The sequence below is a fragment of the Oryctolagus cuniculus genome, chromosome 1 (genome assembly GCF_051225735.1).
Source record: "Oryctolagus cuniculus isolate XC-2025 breed Fujian yellow rabbit chromosome 1, ASM5122573v1, whole genome shotgun sequence".
In the NCBI taxonomy this organism is placed as follows: Eukaryota; Metazoa; Chordata; class Mammalia; order Lagomorpha; family Leporidae; genus Oryctolagus; species Oryctolagus cuniculus.
Window position 1 is genome coordinate 215950769 of NC_142867.1, and position 13232 is coordinate 215964000.

General features: G+C 53.1%; 1 protein-coding gene across 7 annotated transcripts in view; it reads right to left on the reverse strand.

Moving 5' to 3' along the window:
- SUSD1 (sushi domain containing 1) overlaps positions 1-12719 on the reverse strand; it is a 143597-nt gene extending 130878 nt beyond the window's left edge. For 2 of the 7 annotated variants that reach the window (XM_089319329.1, XM_089319332.1), the window contains exon 1: positions 12348-12719. In XM_089319329.1, coding sequence (XP_089175455.1) covers positions 12348-12654 — 307 coding nt within the window. In that variant the 5' untranslated portion in view covers positions 12655-12719. The other 5 variants (XR_016224821.1, XM_089319325.1, XM_008252259.5 and 2 more) reach the window with 5 other exon arrangements.
- Between the last annotated feature and the right edge of the window lie 513 nt (positions 12720-13232).

Consider the following 13232-nt stretch of genomic DNA (forward strand, 5'->3'; position numbering starts at 1 on the left):
AATGAATTAAGTTTTAAGATAATTTGTTAAATAGACTCAGACAAAATATGACCTTGCAGGAAAGTAGGCATGAGGGAAAGCACCAGACTTGACAGTCAGCACTGGATCCTAAATCCAGATGAATCAAATTCATTTGTGACCTTAAGCAAATCACTTAACCTTTCTGAATCTCGGGGTTTTTTTTTTTTTTTCCATCTATAAAACACTGACTTTGGACTTAGCAGATTTTTAAGTGTCTCCAAATCACTTATGGATTCTCATCTTGATAAACCACAGGCTCTAATTTGCTAGAATTTGGGTAAGGTGAGGCACAGCAGATAAAGCTGCCACCTGCAGTGCCCCCATCTTATGTGGGTGCCAGTTCAAGTCCCGGCTACTCCACTTCCAATCCAGCTCCCTGCTAATGGCCTGGGAAAACAATGGAAGATGGCCCAAGTGCTTAGACCCCTGCACCTACAAGGGAGACCCAGAAGAAGCTCCTAGCTCCTGGCTTCAGATCAGCCCAGCTCTGGCAATTGTGGCCATTGGGGGAGTGAACCAGCAGATGGAAGACCTCTCTCTCTCTCTCTCTATCTTTCTCTCTGCCTCTGTCTCTCTGCAACTCTACCATTCCAATGAATAAATAAATCTTAAAAAAAAAAAAGATTTTTGGGTAGGGCCCTATACTTTGCATTACTAACAAGCTCCCAGGTAGAGCAGGAAGGGTTAAACGGCCTCTAGCGTCCCTTCTCCCTAAAGTTCTGACACTTCATCCTTATGAAACCTGTTTTAATAACCCATTGAAGATAATTTAGGGAAAGTATAACCCAAGAACAGCACCTAGCATATATAAGAAGTTGGCTTATTAAATCCTTGCTCCCCATGCTGGGGGAAAAAAAAAAGACAAGCTGGGTGTCAGGCTAGCAAAACTTCTCAGACACCTGCAGAAGAGACGGTGGCTGGGTGAGGGGCTCAGGTGACACTTACAAGTTAGCCCTGATCAGCCTGGTCTGTAGGAAATTCTAGAGACTTAAGCCAAGTAGTCTAGAGACTTCAGCCAAGTATCCTAGGACAGACAGGAGAGACTGCTTCTGACCACAGGGCAGAGGCCACTGTTCAGCAGCCTTTGGCTTAGTTAAGAGCCACTTGGTGCTACCAACCATTTGGATGTGGCTTATCTCCAACAGCTGGTGTGCTGCAGGCTTGGTCCCCCTTGTGGCAGTGTTAAGGGGTGGGACTTTAAAGAGGTGGAACAGAGCGGGAGGCCGCTGGGGGCACTGCCCTCAGAAGTGATGCAGGAGGGTTGCTATGCAAAGAGCAAGAGCAGCTTCTCACCCCACTCTGGCTTCTTGTAAGGTCACGTGATCTACCACGAAGCAGCCATCTACCAGGTGGTGCTCAGCCAAAGGGACTCACAAGAAAGCTCAGTTAACAACAGTGACTTTCAACCTCCAAAACTGTGAGCTAAATAAGCCTCTTTGATTGATAAGTTACCCTGGTATTTCACTATAGTAACGGAAACTGACCAAGACACCCGAAGACAGAGTGGCCAACTCATAACTGGATTTAATACTAAGAGCCTGTGTCACACTTCCATTCTCTGCTCTGCAGTGACTAAGCCAGCTAAAACCACATCCGATGAGAGAGAGAGACAGGTTTAGGGGTCTCAACCAGGGTTGGAGTCTTCTGTCTTGCTCCCTGGTTACGTGGTTTTACGCAAGGGAAACTTGTCAGTGCTCCAGCTTTAATCCACCAGATGGAGACAGTGCTGTAAAAACTCCAAGCTCCAGCTCCAGACTCCGCTTCCTGCCAGTGCAGACCCTGAGAGGCAGCAGGTGACGGCTCAGGGAAGTGAACCCCGACCACCCACCAGGGAAACCAGCATGGAGTTCCTGGCTCCCAGCTTCAGCCTCAGCCCAGTTCCAACTGTCGCCAGCTTTTGGAGAGCAAACCAGTGGATCAGAGATGGCTGTTGTTAGCAAAATGGTGCGGCCTTATCCGTGGCGCCATCTTGCACAATAAGCTTTGGTCCTAAGCACGGCCTAGCTTGCTAGAAGTCAGGGGACCACATGGCCCAACCACAAGCGTCAGCTCCACCCCAACCCTAGCGGGATTTGGTGCTCCTACTTCCCTGCACCCTGCAAGAATATAACAGGACCTGCTTCCTGCACACATGCTCTCTGACCTCACTCTCTAGACCCCTCTCCCTCCAGCCTGTTGGATTTCCCTGCCAATAAAACCTTTCCCTTACTCTGGTGTTCGATGTGTTTTGTGGTGGCCTTACAGCTGTCACTATGTGGTTTGTCCATCTCTCTCTCTCTCTCTGTCCCTCTTCTCTCTAGTAAATAAATGTTTAGGGGCCAGAGTTGAGGCACAGCAGGTTAAGCTACTTGCTTCATCAGGTACCCCATTTCGATGTATCAGTTCGAGTCCCAGCTGCTCTGCTTCTAATGGAGCTACCTGCTAATGAGCCTGGGAAGGCAGCTGAAGAGGGACCAGTGCCTGAGCCCCTCAACTCACATGGGAGACCCACATAGAATTCTAAGGTCCTGGCTTCAACCTGACTCAGACTTGGATGTGCAGCCATTTGAAGAGTGAAATAATGAATGGAAAATCAGTTTTTCTACCTTTCAAATAAATAAATCTTTTTAAAAAATGTTTTTAGGGGCTGGTGTTGTGGCATAACAAGTAAAGCCACCACCTGCAATGCCAGCATCTCATATGTGTCGCTCCCCCTCTTTGCGGAGGAACGACACAGGACCCTGCGTTGTTCTTTTGTCTGCTCGGCCCTCCCCGGGTTTGCTGCTGGTTCTTCCCGGGTTGGCTATCGACCCTTCCACCTCCGTGGAAGGGCGGTTCCCCCTGCCACTTTCCCCACTTCCGCGGGGGAGCGGCACACCACCGGCCGGCTCTCTCGGGGGCTGCTCAGGTGTTCCTTCAGATAGATGTTCCCGGTGCATGTTGTCTCTCTCCTCCTTTATAGTCCTCTTCCACCAATCCCAACTCTGCTACCCACACGCCGAGTACGCTGCTCTCCTCCAATCAGGAGCAGGATCAGCTCCTGCAGGTCATCACTCAAGTTGGCGAGAGGCAGCTGCATAGAAGTTGTTACTCCGTTCTCAGCGCCATATTGTGGGAGAGCAGATGCATAGAATAAGTCTTAATTCCAGTAACAGTCTAGTCCGAGTTGCTCCCCACAATATGGGTGTTGGTTTATGTCCCAGCTGCTCAACTTCCAATCTAGCTCTCTGCTAATGCACCTGGGAAAGCAGCATAAAATGGCCCAAGTATCAGAGCCCCTGCCACCCAAATGGGAGACCCAGATGAAGTACCTGGCTCCTGGATTTGGACTGGCTCAGCCCTGGCCATCGCAACCATCTGGGGTGTGAATGAATAGACAGAAGACCCATCTTGGGGGCCGGCACTGTGGCATAGTGGGTAAAGCCACTGCCTGCAGTGCCAGCATCCCATATGGGCATCGGTTCAAGTCCCAGCTGCTCCATTTCCAATTCAGCTCTCTGCTATGGTCTGGGAAAGCAGCAGAAGATGGCCCAAGTCCTTTTGCCACACGCCCATGTGGGAGACCCAGAAGAAGCTCCTGGCTCCTGGCTTCGGAGCGGCCAATGGCCATTGAGGCTGTTTGGGTAGTGACCAGTGAATGGAAGACCTCTCTCTGTCTCTGCATCTCTATAACTCTGCCTTTGAAATAAATAAATAAATCTTTAAAAAGAAAAAAAGATCAATCTCTCTCTTTCAAGTGAAATAAATCATTTTTTAAAAGTTTTTTTAATTAAATGAGAAACAGAAATACAGTGTGAACTCCAAAGCACTATGCAAATGTATGCAAATGAACATCCATGTCTATTTCCATAGATCTTGTTACCATTAGAAACAGTCTGCAATATGCAGTGCCTGGCATTGGGCATAGTGGTTAAAACACTCAAGTTATAACCCTAGCTCTGCCACTTACTAGCTGTGTAACCCTTGGTGCGCTCTGTTCCTCGGTTTTCTATACATCTGTAAATTAAGGATAGCAACCTTACCTCCTACAGTTATTGTAAGGATTAGAAGGTAAGTGAGTCAACACACATAATGCAACTACGATACGTTAGGCCTTGCTAAAACAGCCACCCAACAACTCCTTGTTCATGGAAGAACCAGCCAATTCCGCTAACTGGGAAGAATAACGGAGGACCGTACCCAGTGCACAAACCCATAGCAGCAGCTTTGGGTGGGCAGTGGCTGACCTGTTCATGGGCTGACACCTTAGAAACCATCCAATCCATCCACATTTACATAAGCACTCTCCTCCCCGTCCTCCCCTACCCGCCCAGCCCCCCGGGAAAACCCGACTCAAAAGGCACCATCCAGCTCCCCCTCTCTTCATCCAGGTCCACCTGCTCCTCGCTCTGTGACAACTAAGCAACCCTGCTGCTCAGGATGGCACACAGGCAGGGGTGCAGGTGGTCTCAGGGCACAAGTGGAACGCTCGATGGTAAAGCCATCTTGCTTGACATAAGCTCCAGTTGTTCAGAGCTAAGTTACTGCAGGAGTGCCTTGAGACTCTGTTTCGCAAGCTTGTAAAGACATGCGGAGACAGAACGTGGGCTGAGGAAGTATGCGGAGGGGGCCCAAAACTCAGCGAGGAAGGCAATAGTCTCCACCACCCCTGAAACCGCCTTGCCCTTAAGGGACTGCATCAAACTCCGCCCCCCTCCACTGCCCCCAGATGGAAGGAACCTGGGAAACCTCACTCCCTCTCCCCTCCAACATCCTGGCAGTAAAAAAAATAAATAAATAAAACAACTGCAGAAACAAAAACATAACCTCTGCTTCAAAATGCCCCAAGATGGAGAGCTCCCTACTCCCTCAAACAGTGAAATGCTTTAGGGCAACCTGAACCGTCGGACAGTCCCCATCTACAGCCTGGACACCTTCTCTCGTGCAAAGCTGTTCAGTTTCCTTGTGCTTTCTTCTGTTTACTTTCTTGTTTCACCAAGATCCATGGGCCGAGGGCCCCACACTTGGCCTCTGGGCCAGAAACCGCTGCACACCCAGGCCCCAGTCCCCATGCTGAGTCTTGAGTTAAGGCAGCCATTAACGCAGGCCCCACCCCATCACTCACATCCGGCGGCCACGCACCGCGCCCCTGCCTGTTCCCGCCACACGCTGCCTCACACCTGACTCATTCTCCAGCTGCATGCATGCCTTTTCTCCTTCCGTGCAATTCACTTCCCACCTCGGCTCTACGCAGCTGAGGTCAACAGACCACTACTTATCGTTTTGAGCCACAGAGACCTGGGAGTCCACTTGAAGATGTGTCGGGTGTTCTTTTAAATAATTTTTTAATTATTTTTATTTATTTATTTGAAAGGCAGGCAGGCAGGCAGAGCTCTCATCCACTGGCTCACTCCCCAAAAGCAGACAATAACCAGGAATGGCTGGGCTAACTCAATCCGGGTCTCCTAGACTCAATTACTTCAGTTCTCAGCACTGTCTCCCAGGGTGCCCAGCAGCAGGAAGCTGGAATCCACAGTGGAGCCAGGACTCAGAGTGAGGCATGCAGGCATCCCAAAGGGCAGTCTAGACACTAAGCCAAACTCCCGTCTCCCATGTTAGGATCCAACCAGAAGGCTGACGATATGGCCAGGACAGAGTCCCTGCAGGTGCAAGACAGGTCAGAGAGGATCTTCAAACCCTCGGATCCTGTCCACTACTTCAAGCAACTTTCAATCACTCCAAAACCATCCACCGTCTCCTCCCCGTCCCCACTCTGAAGAACAAATGCGGCCGGCGCCACGGCTCACTAGGCTAATCCTCCGCCTTGCGGCGCCGGCACACCGGGTTCTAGTCCCAGTCGGGGCGCCGGATTCTGTCCCGGTTGCCCCTCTTCCAGGCCAGCTCTCTGCTGTGGCCAGGGAGTGCAGTGGAGGATGGCCCAGGTGCTTGGGCCCTGCACCCCATGGGAGACCAGGATAAGTACCTGGCTCCTGCCATCGGATCAGCGCGGTGCGCCGGCCATTGGAGGGTGAACCAACGGCAAAGAAAGATCTTTCTCTCTCTCTCTCTCACTGTCCACTCTGCCTGTCAAAAAAAAAAAAAAAAAAGAACGAACATGCCGCTGTGATTATGAAGACCGTGTGACGCCCACGCCAGGACAGGCACGACCGGGGGAGCCGGGTGCGCGTCACAGCTGCCCCACGCTCGCACCACGGCTCCACCGCGCCCCATGATTCTCAAGGCCTCCGAGCCTTCCCGCTCTGGCCTTCTGAACCCAGCCAGGCCTGAGCCGGCAAGTCCCACAGCCACTCCCAGACTCACAGCAACGCCAGAGGAAGGTGAAGGAACAGGAGTGACAGGTTCCACCCTCCTGGCTCATTCCTAACCTTTGGGTTCCCCAGGCACCTGGCACCACACCCAGCCGCCCACCCCCACCTGCCAATACCCTCCTGCTCGACCCATTATCCTCTCAGCCTTCCCTGGCACACCCAGGCCAGCCGACTGCATTTCCCCTTCCCCACACGTCTCCCTCACTAAACGCCATCCAGCACAAGTGGTCAGCAAGAGACTGGTCAGCCCCCACATGGAAACAGAACTCTGACCCACAATCTGCAGCCATCAGACCGGGAACTCAAACCACAACCTCTGTAGCAATCAGCCCAGCGGGGTTGGACTTAGTAACGGCCAGTTTTGCTTAATTTTTGCCCCTCCTTCCAACTTAGGGCCAACCCATTAACCAATCACACAGGATGCCTGCTGCTCGTGAGGCTCTTCCAGCTTCCCCAGGCAGAGCCGTCCCTTTCACTCACCACAAATCTTTCCCACCTCACCGCCTGCTTTTCAGTCTCTGCCGAACACGTGCCCTGGGGGCTGCCTCCCTTGCTACGGCCTCTCTTCTCACTCGGGTGGTCTTTGTGCCTTCCCACTCTGAAGTCCCAATGCAAGCCACAGTCCTGATGCACAAGCGCTTTGTCCGCTAAACAACCCCGCGTGACACACTGTCAAGTGTATGACAACGCCAAGGGCACGGCATCGCTGGTGCCACAAAGAGAAGTAGAGAGTGCTAACGAACTTCCCAGAAGCAGGGGCAAGTGGACTGGTTGGGAAATGTGCACTACGTAGACAGCTGCGAGAGGGAAACAGCAGTGCTCCATTCTTCCCTCCCCTACTTACAAGCTTACTTGGCTCAGCTAAATCTCTTATGTTTGCATTTTTCAACTCCTCCTTCTCTGCTGAATAATAATCTTCCTAAGTCTAAACTGAGCTCACTTTACACCGTGCCCCCTGATATGCTGCACTGACCAGGCCAGCCCAACTGAAAGCAATCTTCCTTGTCCTTTTAATTTGTTTAAAGAATGCCAGGGCAGGCATTTGGCACAACAGTTACGATGCCGCTTGTGGGGCCGACACTGTGACATAGCAAGTAAAGCCGCCACTTGCAGTGCTGGCATCCCATATGGGCACCAGTTCTAGTCCCGGCTGCTCCACTTCCAATCCAGCTCTCTGCTATGGCCTGGGAAAGCAGTAGAAGATGGCCCAAGTCCTTGGGCCCCCACACCTGCATGGGAGACCTGGAAGAAACTCCTTGCTCCTGGCTTCGGATCAGCCTAGATCTGGCCATTGATGGAAGATCGATCTCTCTCTTTCTCTGCCTCTGCCTCTCTGTAACTCTGCCTTTCAAATAAATATTCAATAGTCAATATTAATATTAATAAATAATATTAATATTGAATATTAATAAATATCCAAATATTAAAAAATAAAAATGCTGCTTGGGATACCTGCAACGCACATTCAAGTGCCAAAGTTCAAGTCCAGCTTCTCGCTACTGTGCACCCTAGGAGGCTGCAGGTGACAACTCAAGGACCTGAGTCCCTAAGACCCACTCAACATGGAGAACTCAGATTGAGTTCCAGACTCCTGGCTTCAGCCTGACCCAGCCAGTGACAGCTGTTGTGGGCATCTGGGGACTGAATTAGAGAACAGAAAATCTCTGTCTCTGTCTCTCTGCCTTTCAAATAAATATGAAAAGCTTATCTATTCCTCAGCCAAAGTCTCTGCCCTCACTCCAGAGCCCTGTACATCTGATACCCGCCCTCAGTGCCCTGCTTGCTCTGAGTCACCACAGCCTAGAGTCAACAAATCCAAAGCCTTTTTCTCAACCTCCACCCCTAGTCTTCCCGTCTCCCGGTTTCCACCAGTCCAGTCTTCCTGCCGCCTGCTTCCTGCTGGCTACTGCTGCTTTCTCTTCTCTTGCATCTCCTGTCTCAGCTTGGTCTTCCCCGGGAGTCTATCCTTGATGCTCTGGTTTGAATATGTTCCCTACAAATTCATGTGCTGGAAACTTAATCCCCAAATTCCCATGTTAAAGACTTCTGGGGGTAGGGCCTTTGGGAGGTAATCAGGAGCCCCTTATGATGGCATCCGTGGCTTTAAAAGAGGAAAAGAGACAAGAGCTTCCATGCACGCTGCTTCTCTCTCTCTCTCCCCCATCCCTCCCTGTCCCTACCAAGTTATGACTTTTTTTTTAATTGACTTATTTATTGACTTGAGAGGCAGAAAGAGGAAGAGACTAAGGGAGGTCTTACATCCACTGGTCCACTCCCCAAATGGCCACGGCAGCCAGAGCTGGGTCAATCCAAAGCCAAGAGCCAGGAGCTTCTTCCAAGCCTCCCACGGGGATACAGGGACCCAAGCACTTGGGCCATCTTGTGCTGCTTTCCCAGGCCATCAGAAGGGAGCTGGATAGGAAGTGGAGCAGCCAGGACACAAACCTGGGGCCCATATGGGGTGCTGTTGTACCCGAAACGTCCGATTCCCACCAATTGAGACCACCAGGAGCCGAGGCTGATGCAAACGCAAAGAGTTTTATTTCAAACTCGAGTTTGGTCCAACGTCCACACCAGGCACAGCTGGGCTGGATCGGCGGCCCCTACAGTAAGGTCGTTAGGGTTTTTATACAGTTGAACAAACAAGTTTGGCTATACAGCATCTGATAGGCTCATATTTTAAATTTATACTTGTCGTTTTATGATTGGCTGAAGTATAGGGTCCAAGCCGCTAGGGTGTACGTGCCAAACAGCAGGGTTTCAGGATGTTATCAACTACCTTAACTGCCTGAAAAGATACCTGGAACTTTAAGTATTTCCCTGTTTTCTGCTAATTGGCTGTTGCTAGGAGAGTTTATTGTAAGGGGAGTTTATTTTTTTTCTTTTAGGAGCTTTTGGCTTAGGGTTCAGGGCCCAATCAGGCCTGAGTTACAAGATGGAGGCCTAGTCTAAAATAGCTGTGTCTTGATACAGGCTCAGGTCTCACAATGCCAGCGCCACAGGTGGAGCTGTTTTGTTTTTGTTTTTGTTTTTTTAAGATTTATTTATTTATTTGAAAGTCAGAGTTACACAGAGAGAGAAGGAGAGGCAGAGAGAGAGAGAGAGAGAGAGGTCTTCCATCCACTGGTTCACATTTGGCCGCAATGGCTGGCGCTGCACTGATCTGGAGCCAAGAACCAGGAGCTTTTTCCAGGTCTCCCACACGGGTTCAGTGGCCCACAGACCTGGGCCATCTTCTACTGCTTTCCCAGGGCATAGCAGAAAGCTAGAACGGAAGTGCAGCAGCCGGGACTCAAACTGGCGCCCATATGGGATGCCGGCACTGCAGGTAGCGGCTTTACCTGCTACACCACAGTGTAGCCACCCCAAGTGGAGGCTTAACTTACAGACCACACAGCACGGGCCCCGTCACATTATGGTCGTGACGAGAAAGCCCTGGCCAGTTCCAGATGCTTTGTTAGTGCTTTGCTTTGGGACTTCCCAGTCTTCAGAACTATGATCCAAATAAATCCATTCTTTATAAATTACCTGCTCTCTGCATTTTGTCATAGCGAAAACAACAATAAAAAAAGGACCAAGACAGTGCTGCTACTCTTTCAACCTCCAGGCTTCAAGACACCATCCAGCCTACAGCACCTGGACACACCTATAGGCCAGTCCTAACTCCCTATGGATTTGGTTTCTCCAAAAACCATAACAGCACCTCAAATTCAGGACGCCCAGAACAGCTACTCATCTTTCTACCAAGTCATTCTCCCCCTCCGGTAGAACACTATACCCCAGTCACCCAGTCCCAGAATGCAGATGCCATCTTTCTTCTTCTGTTCCGTTGCCCCTAACATGTTAGTAAGCGCTTCCTCCCAGCACCACTTCCATCTTATCAGCTCCATTCACTTCTCCCGCTGTCATTACTGAGGGTCCCACCCTCCGATCTTCCAGGCTCAGGGCCCAGCGCCGTGGCTCACTTGGCTAATCCTCCACCTGCGGCACCGGCATCCCCATATGGGCACCGGGTTCTAGTCCCGGTTGCTCCTCTTCCAGTCCAGCTCTCTGCTGTGGCCCGGGAGGGCAGTGGAGGATGGCCCAAGTGCTTGGGCCCTGCACCCCATGGGAGACCAGAAGGAAGCACCTGGCTCCTAGCTTCAGATCAGTGCAGCGCTGGCCATTGTGGCCATTGGGGGGGGGGGGGTGAACCAACAGAAGGAAGACCTTTTTCTCTGTCTCTGTCTGTAACTCTGCCAAATAAATAAATAATCTAATTAAAAAAAAAAAAAAAGATCTTCCAGGCTCGCTATTGCAACAACGCCTCAGTGGGCTTCAAACCTGCAGCCTTTCCCCACACAGCCCATTTTCAGGAAAGCTGCCCCTTGCAGGACGCCGGATTCCGCAAGGTTGTGAGAACATCGACATAAGAAAGGAGGCTCAGTCTTGTCCCAAATTCACCCAGCAGCAGTCGGGGACCACACCCAGCAGCGCCACGAGACAGAGATCCCGCACTGGGCTCCACAGGTATCCTTCTTGCTCTCAGCCGCAGGGCTGTGGGACCCGAGTCAGAGAAGGGAGAAAGCCATTACAGCCTCCCACGCTGCAAAAACGGCCCCTGCAGAGTTGAGCCGTCACGACAAACACCTGCCAGTGAGCGAGAAAGTCCCGAGGCAGTGAGAATTCGGGGGACAGAGCGCCCAACAGCCCCTCCGCCCTGCTCCTCGGGATCAGAGTTTGGTTTTATTAAGAAAGTGGTTGGGGGTCTTAACCCGTTTTTTATATCACTTCCTGTACAGAAACCTGCAGCGAGGTTCAATGGCTTCCCACCACCCAGAACAACTGAGCGCAGGCCTTGCTCCCCCAGTCCAAGCCCTCCGGGCTCAGTGGAGACTCCATCCCCACCTCTCTCCAGGGCACAAATAGGCCCCGCCCTAATTCCTCTGCCCCACACTATGGGGGCAGAACATCCCAGCCCTGGATGGCAAGGCCCACACACACCACGTTCACCAAAGCCCTAGCCAAACTCAACCTGCCCCTCGTGGGGCCACGTTCGCGGCCTCCCACCTTGCTTACAGTAATTCGAGGGAATGTCACCTCCCCTGCGTGTCTGAATCCTCCGAGTAACGTAAATGCTACCAGGCTCGGCACTGCATTTCGCAGAGGGCAAACATCGCCAAATGCCCGGAAATGGATTGAGCTCAGGAGGGCCGGCACCGCACGCTCACGCCCGGCACAGGCCGGCTGTTGAATGAGTGGATGAATGAATGAACTTTGTATTCCTGTAAACGCCCTCTGTCTCATTATATTTACCACCTGACTTTTCAGCAAGGCGAAGGCGTTAAATGTAGAAAGCAAGCTGCACCGGGTCCAAAGCGGGTCCTGCAAAAGGCCCCAGAGCGCCCGCAGCCTGACGGAGCCGGCGCCTGACGACGCCGCCGCGCGCCCTCCCTGCCCGGCGCGCCCCGGGCGCGGCCTCCTCGCCGCCGTCCCGGGCCACAGCAGGTGCCAGGCGCCCAGGGCGAGGCCGCCTTCAAATTGGCGTCCTCCGGCGGCCCCGCCCCCACCACCAGCTCCCCACCTGCGCTCCACGCCCAACCCGAACCAGGGGCGGGGAAGCGCCCCGGGCGCGCCCGGCGTCCTCCAGGGCCGAGCGGGCGCGCCCAGCCCGAGGCCCCGCCGTGCCGGTGCCCGCCGGTACTCACCGTCGGCGCCCGGCGCTCCGGCGGCACCACCGGCCAGGCCCAGCAGTAGCAGGAGCGACAGCAGGCGGCGAGGCGGGCGGCCCGCGCCGCCTCGGGGCCCACGGCCCATGCCGCCGCGTCCCTCCCGGTGCCCCCGCGACTTCTCCCGGGGCCCTGGAGGCGCCCAGATAAGACGGCGGGCGCCGCGGGGAGGAGGCCGGCCCTGCCGCTTCCGGCAGCTCGCTGGGGTCCGAGGGCGCCGCGAAGTCCCCGGGAGGCGGCGGGGCGCGGGCTTTTACTCCGGCCAGGTGCACCTGCTGCGTGCGGGACGCGCCGTGAGCCCGGGACAGCGCCAGGCCCTCTCTCCGCTCACCTTTCTTAGACGGGGAACCCACCCTGCGGGGCGGGGAGTCCCCGACTGTGCTGGGAAGGAAAAGTCTGCGCAAATGTGTAGTGACCTGAGGGGTCCCAGCCTCTCTGGGCTTCGGGGGAGGCCAAGGAGGACGGGTGGGGGCAGAAGGAGCTGAGTTGAGGCAGCTCCAAGACCAGGTGAGAGGGTGAGAGGCGACCACGGAGGGGGCCAGCCCAGGTGACAGGACCGTCTGGGAGGGAGGGGCAGATGCTGCCTGCAGGACACCCACCTTGGGGCGTCTGGGAGGGTGAACCAAGACCTGAAGCATGAAAAGCAATGGGGGAGGCCCTGTGAGCTCTGGGGACACTTCTCTCCCCTCCCAGCTGGCCCTGAGGCTAACCACAGGCCAGCACACCCATATAAGGGCTCCACAGCCCTGCCAGCCTTAAAGGACCCGTTAAAAATAACCCTGCCAGGCTTTGTTGCAAATTATGTTTGTTCAACAAAGATAGGGGCCCCAGCAAGGGGAAGCAGTAGATGGACAGTGTGGGGGATTAGTTAGACAAAATGTTTTGTCAAGCCCAGCTCTCCATGGACTTGGGAGACAGGGTCAGTATTTCAACAAATAAACCAATCCTTTAAGACATTTGTAAAGCAACCTGGACCTCCAGTCCCTCCGAGCCCGCCTGCAAAATAATATATTTAAATATGTGTATCTACATGCACACTTTTTAAATTGGTGATGTCAAGAAACATTGTCCAGAACCTGGAAGTGGGGGGAGAAAAATTACTGGGGTGTTGGCCTGGGAGCTGTCCGTAGCCCTGCAAGGGATCATCCGGTTCTAAAGCACTATGCACCTTCCAGAGACTTCTGATACTAATAGCCCTATAGGCGGGGAGGGTTAG